Below are 23,496 nucleotides of genomic sequence, written 5' to 3'. Positions count from 1 at the left end.
GTGACGGCTGGGGGTTGTCCGTAACAACTTTTGGTAACACAGGTGGTACAGAGACTCGTCATCAGATGATAATTAGGTCGTTAACGAGTTATGAGTTAAGACCACCAGCCTTAAGTCAGCTGTTCAACATTTAACGATCAAATCACCATTGTAGAAACTAAACGAGTTACTTAATTACTTATTATTGAAGTGTTAGTTATAAGTGTGGCTACTTTAATATATTTAGTTGTAGTTACCAATTAATTGTTGTTACTTAAATTCTTATACTGTAGCTACTTACAAAAAATTATCGTTGGTGCAGAGTTGTTAAGTGTGTGTGTGTGTGTGTGTGTGTGTGTGTACACCTCATAACTAATATACTGTTCTCATCCCCAGGTGAGTGTCGGCCCTCCAGTACTCCGCCCGAGATGGTAACACTGTATATGCCTAAGGTAAGACTGTTTAGGGGTCATTATTGGTAACACTGTCATTATTGGTAACACTTTTTGGGGGGTCATTATTGGTAACACTGTCATGATTGGTAACACTTTTGAGGGTCATTATTGGTAACACTGTCATTATTGGTAACACTTTTTGGGGGGTCATTATTGGTAACACTGCCATGATTGGTAACACTGTTTGGTATCAGTGGTACTTAAATATCCACTTTATAAGTATATAGTAGTGATATTAAGTATGGTATTTGGTGTGGTGTGGTGGGTGGGGGTGGGGTGGGTTGGGTGTGTGGGGTGGTGGGTGGTGGGTGTGGTGGGGTGGGTGGGTGGGGTGGGGTGGGTGTGTGGGGTGGTGGGTGGGTGGGTGGTGGGGTGGGTGGGTGGGTGGGGTGGGTGGTGGGGTGGTGGGTGGGTGGGTGTGGTGGGGTGGGTGGGTGGGTGGTTGGGTGTGTGGGGGTGGTGGGTGGGTGGGTGGTGGGGTGGGTGGGTGGGGTGGGGTGGGTGTGTTGGGGTGGGGTTGGTGGGTGGGTGAGGTGGGTGAGGTGGGGGGGGTGGGGGTGGGGTGGGTGTGGGTGGTGGGTGGGTGTGGTGGGGTGGGTGGGTGGGTGGGGTGGGTGTGTGGGGTGGTGGTGGGTGGGTGTGTTGGGGTGGGTTGGTGGGTGGGTGAGGGTGTGGGTGAGGTGGGGGTGGGGTGGTGGGGTGGGTGGTGGGGTGTGTTGGGGTGGGTGAGTGGGTGGGTTGGGTGTGTGGGGTGGTGGGTGGGTGGGTGTGGTGGGTGGGTGGGTGGGGTGGTTGGGTGTGTGGGGTGGTGGGTGTGTTGGGGTGGGTGTGTTGGGGTGGGTGTGGTGGGTGGGTGGGTGAGGTGGGGGTGGGGTGGAATTGCATTGAGGGAGGGCTTTTTTCTCACCTTCTCCTCCTCTCTTTTCTTCCTTCTCCTCAGCCGTTATCACCCTTCCCTCCACCCTTCCTTCTTCACTTCCCTCTTCCTCCATTCTCCCTACTTTTTTCCTCCTCCTCTTCCTTCCTCCACCTCCTCCTCCTTCTTCTTCATTCTTCTCCTCCTTTTCCTTCTCTCTTCTTCCTCCTCCTCTCTCTCTCTCTCTCTCTCTTCTTCCTCCTCCTCTGTTCCTCACTCTTGTTTCACTTGTGTTATTCTTAAGGCACATTCTCAGGGTTTTCTTAATTGTGATAAGTGATTGATGAAGGAAGTGCCTGCAGTGTCTTAAGTGTGAGGAAGTAGCCTGTAGTGTCTTAAGTGTGTGGAGGAAGTAGCCTGCAGTGTCTTAAGTGTGTGGAGGAAGTGAGCCTGTCGTGTCTTAAGTGTGTGGAGGAAGTAGCCTGTAGTGTCTTAAGTGTGTGGAGGAAGTAGCCTGTAGTGTCTTAAGTGTGTGGAGGAAGTAGCCAGTAGTGTGTGGAGGAAGTAGCCTGTAGTGTCTTGAGTGTGTGTGGAGGAAGGCCTGTAGTGTCTTAAGTGTGTGTGGAGGAAGTAGCCTGTAGTGTCTTAAGTGTGTGGAGGAAGTAGCCTGTAGTGTCTTAAGGTGTGTGTGGAGGAAGTAGCCTGTAGTGTCTTAAGTGTGTGTGGAGGAAGTAGCCTGTAGTGTCTTAAGTGTGTGGAGGAAGTAGCCTGCAGTGTCTCAAGTGTGTGTGGAGGAAGTAGCCTGTAGTGTCTTGAGTGTGTGTGGAGGAAGTAGCCTGTAGTGTCTTGTGTGTGTGGAGGAAGTAGCCTGTAGTGTCTTAAGTGTTTGTGGAGAAGTAGCCTGTAGTGTCTTGTGTGTGTGTGGAGGAAGTAGCCTGTAGTGTCTTAAGTGTGTGGAGGAAGTAGCCTGTAGTGTCTTAAGTGTGTGGAGGAAGTAGCCTGTAGTGTCTTAAGTGTGTGGAGGAAGTAGCCTGTAGTGTCTTAAGTGTGTGGAGGAAGTAGCCAGTAGTGTGTGGAGGAAGTAGCCTGTAGTGTCTTGGAGGTGTGTGGAGGAAGTAGCCTGTAGTGTCTTAAGTGTGTGTGGAGGAAGCCTGTAGTGTCTAAGTGTGTGGATGAAGTAGCCTGTAGTGTCTTGAGTGTGTGTGGAGGAAGTAGCCTGTAGTGTCTTAAGGTGTGTGTGGAGGAAGTACTGTAGTGTCTTAAGTGTGTGGGAGGAAGTAGCCTGTAGTGTCTTAAGTGTGTGTGGAGGAAGTAGCCTGTAGTGTCTAAGTGTGTGTGAGGAAGTAGCCTGTAGTGTCTTAAGTGTGTGGAGGAAGTAGCCTGTAGTGTCTTAAGTGTATGGAGGAAGTAGCCTGTAGTGTCCAAGGTGTGTGTGGAGGAAGTAGCCTGTAGTGTCTTAAGTGTGTGTGGAGGAAGTAGCCTGTAGTGTCTTAAGTGTGTGGAGGAAGTAGCCTGTAGTGTCTCAAGTGTGTGTGGAGGAAGTAGCCTGTAGTGTCCTAATGTGTGTGGAGGAAGTAGCCTGTAGTGTCTCAAGTGTGTGTGGAGGAAGTAGCCTGTAGTGTCTCAAGGTGTGTGTGGAGGAAGTAGCCTGTAGTGTCTCAAGTGTGTGTGGAGGAAGTAGCCTGTAGTGTCTTATGTGTGTGAGGAAGTAGCCTGTAGTGTCTTAAGTGTGTGTGGAGGAAGTAGCCTGTAGTGTCTTAAGTGTGTGTGAGGAAGTAGCCTGTAGTGTCTTAAGTGTGGAGGAAGTAGCCTTAGTGACTTAAGGTGTGTGTGGAGGAAGTAGCCTGTAGTGTCTTTGTGTGTGTGGAGGAAGATAGCCTGTAGTGTCTTAAGTGTGTGTGGAGGAAGTAGCCTGTAGTGTCTTAAGTGTGTGTGGAGGAAGTAGCCTGTAGTGTCTTGTGTGTGTGTGGAGGAAGTAGCCTGTAGTGTCTTGTGTGTGTGGAGGAAGTAGCCTGTAGTGTCTTGTGTGTGTGGGAGGAAGTAGCCTGTAGTGTCTTGTGTGTGTGGAGGAAGTAGCCTGTAGTGTCTCAAGTGTGTGGAGGAAGTAGCCTGTAGTGTCTCAAGTGTGTGGAGGAAGTAGCCTGTAGTGTCTCAAGTGTGTGGAGGAAGGTTTCCTGGGAGTAGGTGGAGGTGGCCATCATGTCACTCCTCTTCGTGGCTACAATTAGCTGGCCACAGTCTTGCGTGCTGCTGGCCTCTTATTGTTGTGATGGGCGGCTGGGTGGCTACGAGGTGGGCGGTGAAGATGGGGTAGTTTGTGGTGAGTGACGATGAGGTGCGAGCGACAGTATGGGCGACGGCGTAAGGGTGGTGGGTGGCTTTGGGGTGCGTGGGTGTAGTATTGGGTTTAGATGTGTGGCTTTCAGGTGCGTGGGTGTGTTGGGTGGCTTTGGGGTGCGTGGGTGTAGTAGTGGGTGTGTTTGGTGGCTTTGAGGTGCGTGGGTGTAGTAGTGGGTGTGTTGGGTGGTTTGGGGTGTGTGGGTGTAGTGGTGGGTGTGTTTGGTGGCTTTGAGGTGCGTGGGTGTAGTAGTGGGTGTGTTGGGTGGATTTGGAGTGCGTAGATGCAGTGGGTGTGGTGGGTGGCTTTGAGGTGCGTGGGTGTAGTAGTGGGTGTGTTGGGTGGCTTTGAGGTGCGTGGAGCAGTAGTGGGTGTGTTGGGTGGCTTTGTGCGGGTGCAGTAGTGGGCGTGTTTGGTGGTTTTGAGGTGCGTGGGTGTAGTAGTGGGTGTGTTGGGTGGATTTGGGAGTGTAGATGCAGTAGTGGGTGGTGGGTGGCTTCGAGGTGCGTGGGTGTAGTGGTGTGGTGGGTGGATTTGGAGTGCGTAGATGCAGTAGTGGGTGTGGTGGGTGGCTTTGAGGTGCGTGGGTGTAGTAGTGGGTGTGGTGGGTAGCTTTGAGGTGTGTGGTGTAGTAGTGGGTGTGTTTGGTGGCTTTGAGGTGCGTGGGTGTAGCAGTGGGCGGCGTGGGTGGCTTTGAGGTGCGTGGGTGTAATAGACGCCGTGGGTGGGGTTGTGGTGGGTGATAGAGATTTACGTGGGTGGAGTGATGGTCCAATTGTGGGCGTGTTCAGTTGGTGATGTAGGTGTGGGCGTGGTCAGCTGATGGTAGAAGTGTGGGCGTGGTCAGCTGGTGGTATTAGTGTGGGCGTGGTCAGTTGATGATGTAGGTGTGGGCGTGGCCAGCTGATGATGTTCCCTCCAGCTGTGGCCATGATGAGGGAGACAATGTTCCAGCTGTGGGCGTGATGAGGGAGACAATGTTCCAGTTGTGGGCGTGATGAGGGATACAATGTTCCAGCTGTGGGCGTGATGAGGGAGACAATGTTCCAGCTGTGGGCTTGATGAGGGAGACAATGTTCCAGCTGTGGGCGTGATGAGGGATACAATGTTCCAGCTGTGGGCGTGATGAGGGAGACAATGTTCCAGCTGTGGGCGCGGTTAGAGGGTAGACGGGCGGTAGCAGCGGGTAATGACGAGCGCCGTGGGACACCGCAGCTCAAAATGACTTCATTTACAGCGCCTCATCTGCTTTACCGCCGCTGGCCTGTCGTTAACGGGGAGGGCCGCTGCTCAGGGCTCCCGCGTGTCTATAAGAGAACTCCACCAGCATGGAATGTGTTTATTGGGGCTTAGGGTCCTGCTTATTGGGGCTCGAAATATATATATATAGTAGGTCCTGGAATGTTAATATCTAGGGACCTGGAATGTGTTTTGATACTGAAGTCTTTGGGGGTCTGGGATGTACGTACTTATTATGGTCTGGGATGAGTCTTTACGGTCTGGAATGGGTTTTTTAGGGACTGGAACATCCTTATTACGGTCTGGAATTGGTCTTTAGGGCCTGGCACTTGCTTGTTAGGGCTGGAATGTGCTTCTTAATGCCACCTGATCCAGGGGCCAGGAATGGTTAAAAAAGGGCATATGGTGGGTGGGGGAGGTGTATGGAAAGCCCTTTATGAGCCCTGATGTCTCCTTGGCGGAATTGGCAGAGGGTTGGAGGCCCAGATGAACACGTCAGGTTCTGGAAGACCTCCTGGAAGACATTGCAGAGGTTCTAGGGTGCCAGGAAAATACTGCAAAGGTTTTCGGAATCCTGGAAGACATTGTTGAGGTTCTTGGGTGCCTGGAAACACTGCAGAGGTTCTTGGGTGCTTGGAAACACTACAGAGGTTCTTGGGTGCCTGGAAACACTACAGAGGTTCTTGGGTGGCTGGAAGACACTGCAGAGGTTCTTGGGTGGCTGGAAGACACTGCAGAGGTTCATGGGTGCCTGGAAACACTACAGAGGTTCTTGGGTGCCTGGAAACACTACAGAGGTTCTTGGGTGGCTGGAAGACACTGCAGAGGTTCTTGGGTGCCTGGAAGACACTAGAGAGGTTCTTGGGTGGCTGGAAGACACTGCAGAGGTTCTAGGTGGGTAGACACTACAGAGGTTCTTGGGTGGCTGGAAGACACTAGAGAGGTTCTTGGGTGGCTGGAAGACACTAGAGAGGTTCTTAGGTGGGTGGAAGACACTACAGAGGTTCTTGGGTGGCTGGAAGACACTAGAGAGGTTCTTGGGTGGCTGGAAGACACTGCCGAGGTTCTTGGGTGCCTGGAAGACACTACAGAGGATCTTGGGTGGCTGGAAGACACTACAGAGGTTGGTTCTTGGGTGCCTGGAAGACACTACAGAGGATCTTGGGTGGCTGGAAGACACTACAGAGGTTGGTTCTTGGGTGCCTGGAAGACACTACAGAGGTTCTTGGGTGCCTGGAAGACATGCAGAAGGGAAAAGTTTGTATATAAAGGTCTGGAAATCTGGAAAATTAATTTTTACAATGTGAGTCAAAAGAAGTTGAAAGTGCAAGAATTATTTCTATACTTGAACTTAATGCTGTAAACGTGGGAGATCAGAACCTCTTAGAACCTGTAATAGGAACCACGGTGTAGAGGTTAAGTTTAGGTGGAGAGGACAATTTTATTCATATCTTCAAAGCCAACGATGGAAACGACCCGTAATGACTATATTTTCCCGGGCTGAAGACGACCGCAGTAGAGGCCTTCAGGAATAGTATTTCGTGTGAGATCTTTTACCACAACGTTTAAGAATTAGTCACAGAACACGGGGGAAGAGACGGGTTATTGACACAGCGTTTTAACCGTCGTAGATACAGGAAGAAATATATCCTTGTATCTTGGAGGGAAGAAACCTCAACCCTTGATGTTGATTGGTTGTCTTCGGGACCCCACATCAACCAATCAACCTCTATCCTCGATGTTGATTGGCTATCTCAGGATCTCACATTAACCAATCAGCGGGTATGTTTTAATCACCGCTTTGGTTTTACTTCATAATTAACTAAAGTCTCATCCTCCCTCTCCCTTCCACCCCCATCCCTCCCCCGTTCTTAATCGCCACTAACCACGGCGATCTGTCATGAACATCCATAATTGAATCCCCCGAGATTGATGTAAATAAGACAGCGAGGGAGGTAGGAGGGCCCCTCACCATGACCCCCCCCTTGCTGCTGATCACCCGCCATCACGCGAACACCGTCCATTATGGCAGCTGTTTTTATTTATTTATTTTTTTATTTGAATCCGTTTCTACCAGTTTAATTTTATAACATATCATGAAAATTAATAGAAATCTCTTATAAAATTGATTAATGAAGAAAAAGGGACATTGGTAGATAAATTTGGATATTATAATACTAAAAGGTAAATAAGAATTAATAAGATGGAATTTTTGGCGGGTCATTGAAGTTACGAGTCTATAAATAATATGTCTATTGACCCATAACAATCGATCATCCATCAATATATATCATTATACCTGGGAATTATTACTACAGAAGGATAAATATACCTTCAAAAATCGTTGTAAATATACGATATATAACAAGGTATAAGCTAGGTTGCGTGTGGTGGTCATTACATAACATAAAATGCCAACAACACCAAGTCATTATGGTTGTATCTTAAATTACACGTAAGATGATTTAGAGATTAAGGAGGGTGACGAGAGGTGTAAATTACAGTACATTAGAATTGGTATAGTTTAGTCTCCATGGTAACGACGAATGCGAGGTAATTAGGTAGTTAGTTAGTTAAGGTAAGGTAAGGAAAGGAAATTTGTGTTGAAGAGATGAATAGGGTGTTTATAAAGTCCCTTGATCCCCCTCCCCTCCCCTCTCTTCCCCTCTCTTCCCCTCTCCTCCCCTCCCCTCTCTTCCCTCCCTTCCCTCCCTCCCCTCCTATACAACCATCTCCCTTCCTCCTTCCTTACATCCTTCCTCCTCTCCCCCTCACTCTTTCCCCTCCTCCTTTCCTCACCCCCTCCCCCTCCCCTCCCCTCCCCTCATCAGTCACTCTCCCCAAGTTAACAATTTTTTTTCAAGTTAGTTTTTCTTCTCGCCAAACTGTTTACTTCTTGTCGAGCTGTGTGTATATGGGGGGGGAGGGGGAGGAGGTGAGGGAAGGAGATGGGGAGGGGTGGGGAGGGGGAGGAGGGAGGAAGAGGTGCGTGAGGAAAAGGAGTGAGGTGAGGAACGAGGAGGTTGGGAGAACCACCTCACATCGTACTCAAAGGTTAAGTCATCGTACTCAAGGGTTAGTCATCGTACTCAGGGGTTAAGTCATCGTACTCAAGGGGTTGTCATCGTACTCAAGGTTAAGTCATCATGCTCAAGGGGTTAAGTCATCGTACTCAAGGGTTTGATCATCGTACTCAGGGGTTAAGTCATCGTACTCCAAGGGGTTAAGTCATCGTACTCAGGGGTTAAGTCATCGTACTCAAAGGGTTAAGTCATCGTACTCAAGGGTTAAGTCATCGTACTCAAGGGGTTAAGTCATCATCTCAAGGGGTTAAGTCATCATTACTCAAGGGGTTAAGTCATCGTACTCAAGGGTTAAGTCATCGCCTCGAAGTTAATCATCATACTCAAGGGTTAAGTCATCGTACTCAAGGGGTTAAGTCATCATACTCAAGGGGTTAAGTCATCGACTCGAGGTTAAGTCATCGTACTCAAGGGTTAAGTCATAGTACTCAAGGTTAAGTCATCGTACTCAAGTTGATTATATGTTTGTGAGAATGTGTATGTTTGTGTGTGCGTGTGTGTGTGTGTGTGTGTGTGTGTGTGTGTGTGTGTGTGTGTAAAATATTATATAAGAGTTAAATTCCCTAACACCCAACATGAGAAGGACGGCTTAAAGAGGTCACCGTTGAGGGGTATAGCACTATCTTGCCCCCAGGACCCGCTAGGCTGGCAGGGAGACGTAGACTAACTAGCTGCTGTGACCGTGTGGGGCTGTGTTTTACTACCCTGAAGGAGGCGCTGAAGGGGTTCTAACATTCCTCCTCCTCCTCCTCCTCCTCCTCCTCCTCCTCCTCCTCCTCCTCTTCCTCCTCCTCCTTTTCCTCCTCCTCCTCCTCCTCCCCAACTCTACAAGATTTTTTTTATTCCGCGACGGTTTGTTTCTCTTTCATCCGTTTGTTATGATTGTTATTGTTGTTATTGTTATTTCTTGTTGTTATTAAGCAGTCGCCCGTATACTTGAACATCGTTAGACCACACTCATCTCTTCACCCAGTAGCTGGTCTGGTTAGGTTAAGTTAGGTTAGGTTAGGTTAGGTTAGGTTAGGTTAGGTTAGTGTAAAATCTTCAGGTGAGATAAACTAGGGTGTCTACTCTTCAGGTGATTCCCAGGTCTTCCTGCTCTCAACCTTGTGTGGTGTATTGGTCAGAATGCTCGCCACAGAGTGAGCTGACCCGGGTTCGATCTCCGGGCAGGGTGAACTATGGGCAAGTTTCTTTACGCCATTTGCCTCTGTCTACCCAGCAGTAATTGAGAACCTGGATGTTAAGCGATTTACGGGTCGTATTCCTGGGTAATGGTTAGCCAGTGCAGTTGGCGAGTTGTCCGGTCTTCCCGGACTGTTCCTTGACACTGGGTCATGCAACTCGTTAACCTAGCGTGTGGTTATTGTGTTGGCGACAGCTTCTACACCTCAAACAAATTAACGCCTAGGTGGCTCATGGGCCGGCCATACTGGATTTCGAGGGGCTTCCATTATTATTTGTGGTAGTAGTGTGATGGTGTGGTAGTGACGGATTGCCACATACCAAAATACACAAATCGAGAAGGAACTGATGGTGTGGCCTGAGAGTGAGTCAGTAGTAGGGTGTGTGCGTGGAAGGGTTGTGGTGAGGGTGACACACGTGTACACTACCTGCAACAGTGTCTAGGTCAGTCCACAGTGCACGGGGTCAGGTAACTGTGTGTTGATGGAGGTCAGGTAAGCCACCCTCCTACACCACACGCCCACACCACACAACCACACCACACGCCCACATCACGACCACGCCCACACCACATCCACCACTCCCACAGACCACACCGTCCACACCACACGACCACACCACGACCACACCATCCACCACGCCCACACCACAAGCCCACACACGCCCACATCACACCCACACCACACCCACCACACGTCATCACACCCACACACATCCACCACGCCCGACACGTCCTCACCCACGTCCATCTTACCTCCTACCATATGCCCACACCATCCACACACATCCACCACTCGTCCACCACATCCACACGTCCACCACGCCCACACATCCCACCACGCCCACACACACTCATCCACACCATCCACACCCACCACTCGTCCCACCACACGTCCACCTCATCCACCGCCCCACCACATCCTCACCACGCCCTTCACACCCACCACTCGTCCACACATCCACCACCATCACACCCACACATCCCACCCGCCCATCCTCCACCACATCCATCTTCCACCTCCTATATACCCCACACGTCCACCATCCACCACTCGTCCACCACTCGTCCACACCACATCCCACCTCGTCCACACCACCACGTCCACCACACGCCCACACCACTCGTCCACCACACGTCCACACCACACCCACCCTCGTCCCACCACATCCCACCTCATCCACACGTCCACCATCCCACACGCCCACCACACACATCACAAGCTCACATCACATGCCCACATCACACAACACCACATGCCCACATCAAACGCCTCCAAACTCCTACACCACACGCCCACACCACACGCCCACCACGCCCACACGCCTACATTACACGCTCTCACTACCGCCACACACGCCCTCACCACCCACCACACGCCCACATCATCACATTGATATATTGACTCACCAAAACCAGTGTGTCGCCCGGACCAAGAATTGACACATGGAGAAATGAATTTACTTTCACATTATGATGAATATTTTAGTAACGTCGCGTGAATAGGTGAAGTTTGGTGTGACTTAAAGATATGGGCGGCAGGGTAGGCATGTCATCCAGGTGACAGGAGGCATGTCATCAGGTGACAGGGGGCATGCCATACAGGGGACAGTATACATCAGGTGGCAGGGGAGGTATGCCATCCAGGTGACAGGGGTAGTGCCATCCAGGGACAGAGGCATGTCATCAGGTGACAGGGATGACCACAGAGTATGCCATCCAGTGACAGGGGGCATGCCATGGGGAGAGGAGGCATACCATCCAGGGACAAGGTAAGCATGCCATCCAGGTGACAGGGGAGGTATGCCATCCAGGGACAGAGGTAGGTCATCAGGGGACAGGGTAGGCATGCCATCCAGGTGACAGGAATGCCATCCAGGGACAGAAGCCACACCAGGTGACAGGGGCATGCCTTCCAGGACAGGGGTATGCATCCAGGTGACAGGATATGCCATCCAGGGGACAGGTAGGCATGCCATCAGGGGACAGGGGGTATGCCATCCGGGGACAGAAGTATGCCATCCAGGTGACAGGGGACATGCCTTCCAGGGGACAGGGGTATGCCATCCAGGTGACAGGGTAGGCATGCCATCAGGGGACAGGGTAGGCATGCCATCAAGGGACAGGGGAGGTATGCCATCCAGGGACGGGAGGTATGCCATCCAGGTGACAGGGCAGGCATGCCATCCAGGGGCAGGGTAGGCATGCTATCCAGGGGACGGGAGGCATGCCATACAGGGAGGCATGTCATCCAGGTGACAGGGTAGGCATGCCATCAGGGGACAGGGTAGGCATGCATCAAGGGGACAGGGGATATGCCATCCAGGGGACAGGGGAGTGTGCCATCAGGTGACAGGGAGGCATGCCATCCAGGGACAGGTGAGGCATGCTATCCAGGGGACGGGGAGGCATGCCATACAGGGGGCATGTCATCCAGGTGACAGAGACGTCACCAGGTGACGGTAGGCATGCCATCCAGGGGACAGGGTAGGCATGCCATACAGAGGACAGGGGAGGTATGCCATACAGGGGACAGGGAAGACATGTCATCCAGGTGACAGGGTAGGCATGCCATCCAGGGGACAGGGTAGGCATGCCATACAGGGGACAAGGGAGGCATGCCATACAGGGGACAGGGGAGGCATGTCATCCAGGTGACAGGGTAGGCATGCCATCCAGGGGACAGGGTAGGCATGTCATACAGGGGACAGGGGCATGCCATCCAGGTGAGAGGGGAGGTATGCCATCCAGGTGACAGGGGAGGTATGTCATCCAGGGGACAGGGGAGGCATGCCATCCAGGTGACAGGGTAGGCGTGCCATCCAGGTGACAAGGGAGGCATGCCATCCAGGGGACAGGGTAGGCATGCCATACAGGGGACAGAGTAGGCATGCCATACAGGGGACAGGTGGGCGTGCCATCCAGGTGACAAGGGAGGCATGTCATCCAGATGACAGGGTATGCCATCCAGGTGACGGGGGGCATACCATCCAGGTGACAGGGTAGGCGTGCCATCCAGGTGACAAGGGCATGTCATCCAGGTGACAGGAGCGCCATCAGCTGACAGGGGCATGTTATCCAGGTGACAGGGGAGCATGTCATCCAAACAGGGCATGTCATCCGTGGTAGCAGGGCATATCATCAGGTGACGGGAGGCATGCCATACAGGGGAATGCCATCCGGTGACGAGGCATGCCATCCAGGTGAGGAGGTATGCCATCGGGCAGGGGAGGCATGCCATCTGGGTGACAGGGGGCATCATCCAGGTGACAGGAGGCATGCCATACAGAGGACAGGGAGAATGCCATCCAGGAGACAGGGGAGGCATGCCATACAGGGGACAGGGAGGTATGCCATCCAGGTGACAGGGGAGCATGCCTTCAGGGGAGAGGTAGGCATGCTATCCAGGGGACAGGGGAGGCATGCCATACAGGGGAGCATGTCATCCAGGTGACAGGGGAGACATGTCATCAGGTGACAGGTAGGCATGCCATCAGGGGACAGGGTAGGCATGCCATACAGAGACAGGGGAGACATGTCATCCAGGTGACACGGTAGGCATGTCATCCAGGGGACAGGCTAGGTATGCCATACAGAGGACAGGGGGGCATGCCATACAGGGGACAGGAGACATGTCATCCAGGTGACAGGGTAGGCATGCCATCCAGGGACAGGGTAGGCATGCCATACAGGGACAGAGCATGCCATCCAGGAGACAGGAGGCATGCCATACAGGGGACAGGAGGTATGCCATCCAGGTGACAGGGGAGGCATGCCATCAGGGAAGATGAGCATGCTATCGGGGACAGGGAGGCATGCCATACAGGGGACAGGAGGTATGCCATCAGGTGACAGGAGTAGGCATGCCATACAGGGGACAGAGGAGGCATGCCATACAGGGGACAGGGAGGTATGCCATCCAGGTGACAGGGGCATGCCTGGGGGAGGGCATGCTATCCAGGGGACAGGGGGCATGCCATACAGGGGAGGCATGTCATCCAGGTGACAGGAGACATGTCATCCAGGTGACAGGGTAGGCATGCCATCCAGGGACAGGGTAGGCATCCATACAGAGGACAGGGAGACATGTCATCCAGGTGACACAGTAGGCATGTCATCCAGGTGACAGGGTAGGCATGCCATACAGAGGACAGAGGCATGCCATACAGGGACAGGGAGACATGTCATCCAGGTGACAGGGTGGCATGCCATCCAGGGGACAGGTAGGCATGCCATGCAGAGGGACAGGGGACATGTCATCCAGGGGACAGGGTAGGCATGCCATACAGAGGACAGAGGGCATGCCATACAGGGACAGGGGAGACATGTCATCCAGGTGACAGGGTAGGACATGCCATCCAGGGGACAGGGTAGGCATGCCATACAGGACAGGGGAGACATGTCATCAGGTGACAGGGTAGGCATGCCATCCAGGGACAGGGTAGGCATGCCATACAGAGGACAGAGGAGGCATGCCATACAGGGGACAGGGGAGACATGTCATCAGGTGACAGGGTAGGCTGACCATCAGGGGACAAGTGGGCATGCCATACAGAGGACAGAACGTCATCAGGTGACAGGGTAGGCATGCCATCCAGGGGACAGGGTGGGCATGCCATACAGAGGACAGGGGGAGCATGTCATCCAGGTGACAGGGGTAGGCATGCCATCCAGGTGACAGGGTAGGCATGCCATACAGAGGACAGGGCATGCCATACAGGGGACAGAGACATGTCATCCAGGTGACAGGGTAGGCATGCCATCAGGGGACAGGGTAGGCATGCCATACAGGGGACAAGGGGCATGCCATCCAGGAGACAGGGAGGCATGCCATACAGGGGACAGGGAGTATGCCATCCAGGTGACAGGGAGGCATGCCATCCAGGGAAGGGTGAGCATGCTATCAGGGACAGGGAGGCATGCCATACAGAGGCATGTCATCAGGTGACAGGGGAGACATGTCATCCAGGTGACAGGGTAGGCATGCCATCAGGGGACAGGGTAGGCATACACAGAGGACAGAGACATGTCATCCAGGTGACACGGTAGGCATGTCATCCAGGGGACAGGCTAGGTATGCCATGAGGACAGGGGGCATGCCATACAGGGGACAGGGGACATGTCATCCAGGTGACAGGGGTGAGCATGCCATTCAGGGGACAGGGTAGGCATGCCATACAGAGGACAGGAGGCATGCCATAACAGAGACAGCATGTCATCCAGGTGACAGGGGTAGGCATGCCATCCAGGGACAGGGTAGGCATGCCATACAGGGACAAGGGGCATGCCATACAGGGACAGAGGCATGCCATACAGGGGGAGGGAGGCATGTCATCCAGGTGACAGGGTAGGCATGCCATACAGAGGAAGGGGATGCATGCCATACAGGTGACAGAGTGCATCCAGGTGACAGGGGAGGTATGCCATCCAGGTGACAGGGAGCATGCCATCCAGGTGACAGGGGAGGCATGCCAACCAGGTGACAGGGGAGGCATGCCATACCGGTGACAGGGCAGGCATGCCATCCAAGTGACAGGGGAGGCATGCCATCCAGGGGACATGGAAGGCATGCCATACACTGGACAGGGGAAGCATGCCATTCAGGGGACAGTGTAGGCATGCCATCCAGGGGATAGGGGAGGCATGCCATACGAGGACAGGGAGTATATCCAGGTGACAGTAGGCATGCCATTCAGGGACAGTGTAGGCATGCCATCCTTGGGATAGGGAGGCATACCATACAGGGGATAGGGAGGCATGCCATACAGGGGACAAGGAAGGCATGCCATACAGGGGACAGGGGTATGCCATCCAGGTGACAGGGTAAGCGCCGCCTGGGACAGGAGGTATGCCATCCAGGTGACAGGGTAGGCATGCCATTCAGGGACAGTGTAGGCATGCCATCCAGGGAATGGGGAGGCATGCCATACGAGGGACAGAGGAATGCCTTCCAGGGAGAAGGGAAGGCATGCCATACAGGTGACAGGAGAGGCATGCCATACAGGGGACAGGAGCATGCCATCCCGGGGACAGGAGGCATGCCATACAGGGGACAGGGTAGGCATGCCATCCAGGTGACAGGGGAAGCATGCCATCCAAGGGACAAGGGAAGCATGCCATACAGGGGACAGGGGAGGTATGCCATACAGGTGACAGGGTAAGCATGCCATCCAGGGAACAGGGTAGGCATGCCATACAGGAACATGGGAAGCATGCCATACAGGGGACAAGGGAGGCATGTCATCCAGGGGACAGGGATATGCCATACAGGTGACAGGGTAGGCATGCCATCAGGGAACAGGTAGGCATGCCATACACAGGGAACATGGGAGGCATGCCATACAGGGGACAGGGTAGGTATGCCACACAGAGGGACAGGAGGCATGCCATACAGGGGACAGGAGACATCATCCAGGTGACAGGGTAGGCATGCCATCCAGGGACAGGGTAGGCATGCCATACAGAGGGACAGAGGAGGCATGCCATACAGGGGACAGGAGACATGTCATCCAGGTGACAGGGTAGGCATGCCATCCAGGGGACAGGGTAGGCATGCCATACAGGGGACAAAGGGAGGCATGCCATCCAGGAACAGGGAGGCATGCCATACAGGGGACAGGGAGGTATGCCATCCAGGTGACAGGGGAGGCATGCCATCAGGGGAGGGTAGGCATGCTATCAGGGACAGGGAGCATGCCATACAGGGGGGCATGTCATCCAGGTGACAGGAGACATGTCATCCAGGTGACAAGGTAGGCATGCCATCCTGGGGACAGGGTAGGCATGCCATACAGAAGACAGGGAGACATGTCATCCAGGTGACCGCAGGCATGTCATCCAGGGGACAGCAGGCTAGGTATGCCATACAGAGGACAGAGGGAGGCATGCCATACAGGGGACAGGACATGTCATCCAGGTGACAGGGTAGGCATGCCATCCAGGGACAGAGGCATGCCATACAGGGGACAGGGACATGTCATCCTGGGTGACAGGGTAGGCATGCCATCCAGGGGACCAGGGTAGGCATGCCATACAGAAGACAGAGGCATGCCATACCAGGACAGGGAGACATGTCCATCCAGGTGACAGAGGTGAGGCATGCCATCCAGGAACAGGGTAGGCATGCCATACAGGGGACAAGGGAGGCATGCCATCCAGGGGACAGGAGCATGCCATACAGGGGACAGAGTATGCCATCAGGTGACAGGGGAGGCATGCCATCCAGGAGGGAGGCTGCTATCCAGGGACAGGAGGCATGCCATACAGGGCATGTCATCCAGGTGACAGGGGAGACATGTCATCCAGGTGACAGGGTGGGCATGCCATCAGGGGACAGGGTAGGCATGCCATACCAGAGGGACAGGGGAGACATGTCATCCAGGTGACAGGGTAGGCATGTCATCCAGGGGACAGGCTAGGTATGCCATACAGAGGACAGAGGCATGCCATACAGGGGACAGGGAGACATGTCATCCAGGTGACAGAGGCATGCCATCCAGACACAGGGGACATGTCATCCAGGTGACAGGGGAGGCATGTCATCCGCAGAGAGGCATGCCATCAGGGACGAGGCATATCATCCAGGTGACGAGGCATGCCATCAGGGACGGGGACTGCATCGGGAAGGGTATGCCATCCAGGTGACGGGGCATGCCATCCGGGACAAGGGGCTGCCATCCAGGTGACAGAGGGGCATGCCCCACGAGGAGGTAGCCATCCGGGTGACGGGAGGCATGCCATACAGGGGACGGGGTATGCCATCCAGGTGACAGGGGGCATGCCATCCGGGGTAGGCATGCTATCCGGGGACAGGGCATGCCATACAGGGGAGGCATGTCATCCAGGCGGCGAGACATGTCATCAGGTGACAGGGTGGCATGCCTCCGGGGACAGAAGCCATACACAGAGACGGGGAGACATGTCATCCAGGTGACACGGTAGGCATGCCATCCGGGGACAGGCTGGGATATGCCATACAGAGACAGGGGAGGCATGCCGCCACAGGGGACAGGGTAGGCATGCCACATACAGAGGACAGAGGAGGCATGCCATACAGGGGACAGGCATGCCATCCGGGGACAGGGAGGCATGCCATACAGAGGACAGGGGCGCATGCAAGGGGACAGGGTAGGCATGCCATACAGAGACAGAGGAGACATGTATCGGTGACAGGAGGGCATGCCATCCAGGGACAGGGTAGGCATGCCATACAGAAGACAGAGGCGCATGCCATACGGGGACGGGGAGACATGTCATCCCAGGTGACAGGGTAGGCATGCCATCCGGGGACAGGGTAGGCATGCCATACAGGGACAAGGGGCATGCATACGGGACAGGGGAGGCATGTCATCCAGGTGACAGGGTAGGCATGCCATACAGGGGACAGGGGCATGTCATCCGGGTGACAGGGGTAGGCATGCCATCCAGGGGACAGGGGTGCCGAAATACCGCTGGGGGGACGGGGGCATGCCATACGGTGACAGAGGGATGCCATCCAGGTGACAGGGTAGGCATGCCATCCAGGAGACAGGAGTAGGCATGCCTGACAAGGGAGGCATGCCATCCAGGAGACAGGAGGCATGCCATCCAGGTGACGGGGAGGCATGCCATCCAGGTGACAGGGAGGCATGCCATCCATGACAGGGTAGGCATGCCATCCACGGACAGGGGTAGGCATGCCGCCGGGCGGTGCATGCCATACAGGGAATAGGGGGCATGCCATCCAGGTGACAGAGGAGGCATGCCAACCAGGTGACGGGGAGGCATGCCAACCAGGTGACAGGGGGCATGCCATACTGGTGACAGGGCAGGCATGCCATCCAGGACAGGGGGCTGCCATCCCGGGGACATGGAAGGCATGCCATACACTGGAACGAAGGCATGCCATTCGGGGAACGGTGTAGGCATGCCATCCAGGGGACAGGGAGGCATGCCATACAAGGGGACAGGGGTATGCCATACAGGGGACGGGTAGGCATGCCATTCAGGGGACAGTGTAGGCATCGCCAGCTGGGATAGGGAGGCGCACAACGCAGGGGACAGGGAAGGAATGCCGTGCCAGGGGAGGGTATGCCATCCAGGTGGCATGCCAAAGGCATGCCATACAGGGGACAGTGTAGGCATGCCATCCAGATGGGGAAGCATGCCACGGATAGGGAGCATGCCATACGGGTGACAGGGAGGCATGCCATCCAGGTGACAGGGGGTATGCCACACTGGGGACAAGGGAGGCATGCCATACAGGGACAGGGTAGGCATGCCATCCAGGTGACAGAAGCAATGCCATCCAAGGACAAAAGCATATGCCATACAGGTGACAGGGTAGGTGTATCCAGGGAACAGGGTAGGCATGCCATACAGAGAATATGGGAAAATGCCGCCAGGGACAGGGTAGGTATGCCATACCGGGGACAGGGTAGGCATGCCATACAGGGGACAGGGTAGGCATGCCATCCAGGTGACAAGGTAGGCATGCCATCCAAAGGACAGGGGAGGCATGCCTTCTAGGTGACAGGGGAGGTATGCCTTACAGGTGACAGGGGGTGTATGCCATCCAGGACTCCATTATGCCATCCAGGGAAAGGCTGTTATGTACATTGTTGATGATTTTTTAGTGTGTGTGTGTGTGTGTGTGTGTGTGTGTGTGTGTGTGCGTGCTACTCACCTTGTCAACATCTGTAAATCAGAATAGGGAGATGAATAAGCCAATGTAAACCAAAAGACAAACTGTAAATACGACTAGCTGGACACAATGTAAATAACATTAGGAACACTTTAAATCTGTAAATCATTGGTGTAAATCTGTAAATCAATGGTGTTAATCTGTAAATCAATTGGTGTAAATCTTAAGTGTGGGGGTGACGCGTGTCGTAAATAAATTGTAAATTCCCAGGTGATGTAGTGCCTCGACCTCCGCCACCCGCCTCCCAGTGTAAACTTTACCCAGGACGAGGCACTGTGTAAACTGTGGCACCACCTGGCACTACTGGCTCAACACTCGTGGCTCCCCTCCCCTCCCTCTACCTCCTCCCCCCTCCCTCCTACCTCCTCCCTACCTCTACCTCCCCCTCTCCCCCTCCCTCTAACCCCTTCCCTCCTCCCTTCCCCCTTCTACTTCCTCCTAACCAAAGAGGCGGTCCAGAAGTAGCGACGATTACTTCTCTCCCTCCCCTCTCCTCCTCTCTCCTCTCCCTCTCCTCACCCTCCCCTCCCTCCCTCCCCCTCCCACCCCTCCCCTCCCCTCACCCCTCACCCCTCCCCTCCCTCTCCCTCACCCTCCCTCCCCTCTCCCTCACCCCTCCCCACCCTCTCCTCCCCTCACCCTCCCCTCCCCCTCCCCCACCTCCCCTCACCCTCCCCTCCCTCCCCCTCCCTCCCCACCCTCACCCCTCACCCCCCCCTCCCTCTCCCCACCTCACCTCCCCTCCCACCCCTCACCCCTCCCTCCCCACCCTCACCTCCCACCCTCCCCTCCCCTCACCCCTCCCCCACCCCACCTCTCACCTCCCCTCTCCCTCACCCCTCCCCCTCCACCCCTCACCCTCACCTCCCCCTCACCCTCCCCTACCCCTCACCCCTCCCCTCTCCCCTCCCTCACCCCTCCCTCTCCCTCCCCTCCCTCTCCCCTACCTCCCTCTCCCTCCCCCCTCCTCCCTCTCCCCTCACCTCCCCTCTCCCCCTCCCCCTCCCACCCCTCACCCCACCTTCCTTATAGTCCCTAATTTGTCCTTCCCCTCCTCCCTCTCCCTCCTCCTTTCTCCTCCCCTCTCCATCCTCCTCCCTCCCCTCCTCTCTTCTCCTCCTCCCTCCTCTTCCCTCTCCTCCATCCCTCTTCCTCTCTCCCTCCCTCCCTCCTCTTCCTCCCCTCCTCTTCCTCCTCCATCTCTTCTCCTCTCTCCTCCTCTCTCCTCCTCCTCCTTCCTCCCTCCTCCTCCTTCCTCCTCCTCCTCCTCTTCCTCCTCTTCTCCATCCTCTTCCTCATCTTCCTCCTCCTCCCTCTCCTCCTCCTCCTCTTCTCCTCTCCTCCATCCTCTTCCTCCTCTTCCCTCCTCCTCCCATCTCTTCTCCCTCTCCTCCCTCCTCCCTCCCTCTCCCTCTCTTCCATCCTCTTCCTCCTCCTCTTCCTCTCTTGTCCTCTTCCTCATCTTCCTCCCTCCTCCATCCTCTTCCTCCTCTCCTCCTCCTCTCCTCCTCTCCTCCCCTCTTCCCGTCCTCTTCCTCCTCCCCTCTTCCTCCTCTTCCGTCCTCTTCCTCATCTTCCTCCTCCCCTCTCCGTCCTCCTCCTCTTCCTCCTCCTCCGTCCTCTTCCCTCCTCTCCTCCTCTCCTCCTCTCTTCCTCCTCTTCCGTCCCTCTTCCTCATCTTCTCCTCCTCCCTCTCCGTCCTCCTCCCTCTTCCTCCTCCTCCGTCCTCTTCCTCATCTTCCTCCTCCTCCGTCCTCCTTCCTCCTCTCCTCCTCCTCCTCCCGTACAGAACCACCTGCCATGCCCCACCCCTACAAGACCACCACCCATGTACAGGACCACCACCCGCCGTACACGAGACCACCACCTGCCGTACACAGAGACCACCACCCGCCGTACACAGGACCACCATAAATGCAGACCACCACCTGCCGTACACAGGAACCACCCCGTCAGACCACCACCCCATGCACAGGACCACCACCCGCCGTACACGACCACCACCCGCCGTACACAGGACCACCCACCTGTCGTACACAGACCACCACCTGCCGTACACGAGACCACCACCCGCCGTACACAGAGACCACCACCCGCCGTACACAGGACCACCAACCGCCGTACACGAGACCACCACCTGCCGTACACGAGACCACCACCTGCCGTACACAGGACCACCACCTGCCGTACGAGACCACCACCCGCCGTACACAAGACCACCACCCGCCGTACACGAGACCACCACCTGCCGTGCACAAGACCACCACCCCGTACAGGACCACCACCGCCGTCGAACCACCCGCCTGAGACCACCACCCGCCGTACAGGACCACCACCCGCCGTACACGACCACCACCTGCTGCACACACAAGACCACCACCCGCCTTACCGAGACCACCACCGCCGTACAGACCACCACCCGTACACGAGACCACCACCTGCCGTACAGGACCACCACCTGCCGTACACGAGACCACCACTCACATTACAGACCACCACTCGCCGTGCAGACACCACTCGCCGTACAGGACCACCACTCATGGTACAGAGACCACCACCTGCCGTACACAGACCACCACCCGCGTACAGAGACCACCACCACCCGCCGTACACGAGACCACCACCCGCCGTACACGAACCACCATCAGGACCACCACCGTAGACCACCACCTACAGAGACCACCACCCCACAGGACACCACCCATCACAGACCACCACCGCCGTACACGAGACCACACCTGCCATTACACAGGACCACACTCAGAGACACCCACCATCACCTCTACACAGACCACCACTCATAATCACGAGACCACCACCCCGTACACAAGACCACCACTCCTGCCATACACAGACCACCACTCATTACGAGACCACCACCCGCCGTACACGAGACCACCACCGCCGTACACGAGACCACCACCTGCCGTACACGAGACCACCACCGCCGTACACGAGACCACCACTGCCGTACACGAGACCACCACTCGCCGTACACGAGACCACCACCCGCCAACACGAGACCACCACTGCCGCAGTCACGAGACCACCACTGCCGTACACGAGACCACCACTCGCCGTACACGAGACCACCACCCGCCGTACACGACCACCACTCGCCGTACACGAGACCACCACTGCCGCATACACGAGACCACCACCGCCGTACACGAGACCACCACTGCCGTACACGAGACCACCACTGCCGTACACACGAGACCACCACTGCCGTACACGAGACCACCACTGCCGCACACGAGACCACCACCTGCCGTACAGAGACCACCACCTGCCGTACACGAGACCACCACCTGCCGTACACGAGACCACCACCGCCGACACAGACCACCACCTGCCGTACAGAGACCACCAATCGCCGTACACGAGACCACCACCTGCCGTACACGAGACCACCACCTGCCGTACACGAGACCACCACCTGCCGTACACGAGACCACCACCTGCCGTACACGAGACAATTTCAATTTAGGTAAAAGGAAAACATACAGCAATTTAGGGAAAAATAATCTTAGCGGAAAAACGTGAGAAAAATGGTTATCATCAGGAAATAACACAGGAAAAATATACACACACACACACACACACACACACCTATTTTCCCTCAGACACACACACACACACACACACACACACACACACCTATTTTCCCCAGGACGTATAGACACAAATACACACACACACACACACACACACACACACACACACACACCTATTTTCCCCTCAGGACACACACACACACACACACCTATTTTCCCTCAGGACGTACAGACACAGACACACACACACACACACACACACACACACACACACCATTTTCCCCAGGACGCACAGACACAGACACACGCACACACACACCTATTTTCCCCTCAGGACGTACAGACACAAACACACACACACACACACACACACACACCCATTTCCCACGCACAGACACAGACACACGCACACACACACACACCTATTTCCTCAGGACGTACAGACACAAACACACACACACACACACACACACACACACACACACACACACACACACACCCATTTTCCCCTCAGGACGCACAGACACACACACACACACACACACACACCCTATTTTCCCTCAGGACGCACAGACACAGACACAAACACACACACACACACACACACACACACACACACACACACACACACACACCCATTTTCCCTCAGGATGTACACAGACACACACACACACACACACACACACACACACATACACACACACACACCTATTTTCCCTCAGGACGTAAACAGACACACACACACACACACACACATACACACACACACACACTCATTTCTCCGGGCGTACAGACACACACACACACACACACACACACACCTATTTTCCCTCAGGACGTACAGACACACACACACACACACACACACACACACACACACACACCCATTTTCCCCTCAGGACGTACAGACACACACACACACACACACACACACACACCTATTTTCCCCTCAGGATGTACACACACACACACACACACACACACACACCTATTTTCCCTCTGGACGTACACACACACACAGACACACATATACACACACACACACACACATACACACACACACCTATTTTCCTCTGGACGTACACACACAGACACACATATATACACACACACATACACACACA

General features: G+C 54.9%; 3 protein-coding genes across 3 annotated transcripts; 1 reads left to right on the top strand and 2 right to left on the bottom strand.

The window, feature by feature from the left end:
* Positions 1-5,627: 5,627 nt before the first annotated feature.
* LOC121854573 (repetitive proline-rich cell wall protein 2-like) lies at positions 5,628-6,873 on the bottom strand. The gene is made up of 2 exons (XM_042349250.1): positions 6,840-6,873; positions 5,628-6,070 (listed from the first exon to the last, which is right to left on the bottom strand). The coding sequence occupies exons 1-2, from the start codon at positions 6,871-6,873 to the stop codon at positions 5,628-5,630; spliced, it is 477 nt and encodes a 158-aa protein (XP_042205184.1).
* Positions 6,874-17,479: 10,606 nt separating this feature from the next.
* On the bottom strand, positions 17,480-18,631 carry LOC121854572 (splicing factor 3A subunit 2-like). The gene has a single exon (XM_042349249.1). The coding sequence runs from the start codon at positions 18,629-18,631 to the stop codon at positions 17,480-17,482; it is 1,152 nt and encodes a 383-aa protein (XP_042205183.1).
* A 2,098-nt stretch (positions 18,632-20,729) lies between these two features.
* On the top strand, positions 20,730-21,122 carry LOC121854571 (salivary glue protein Sgs-4-like). Its single transcript, XM_042349248.1, has one exon. The coding sequence runs from the start codon at positions 20,730-20,732 to the stop codon at positions 21,120-21,122; it is 393 nt and encodes a 130-aa protein (XP_042205182.1).
* Positions 21,123-23,496: the final 2,374 nt, after the last annotated feature.

Source organism: Homarus americanus, unplaced genomic scaffold (assembly GCF_018991925.1).
Source record: "Homarus americanus isolate GMGI-L3 unplaced genomic scaffold, GMGI_Hamer_2.0 scaffold31821, whole genome shotgun sequence".
NCBI lineage: Eukaryota > Metazoa > Arthropoda > Malacostraca > Decapoda > Nephropidae > Homarus > Homarus americanus.
The sequence above is the reverse complement of the archived record's forward strand: the minus strand, read 5'-3'. Positions and strand labels throughout refer to the sequence as shown.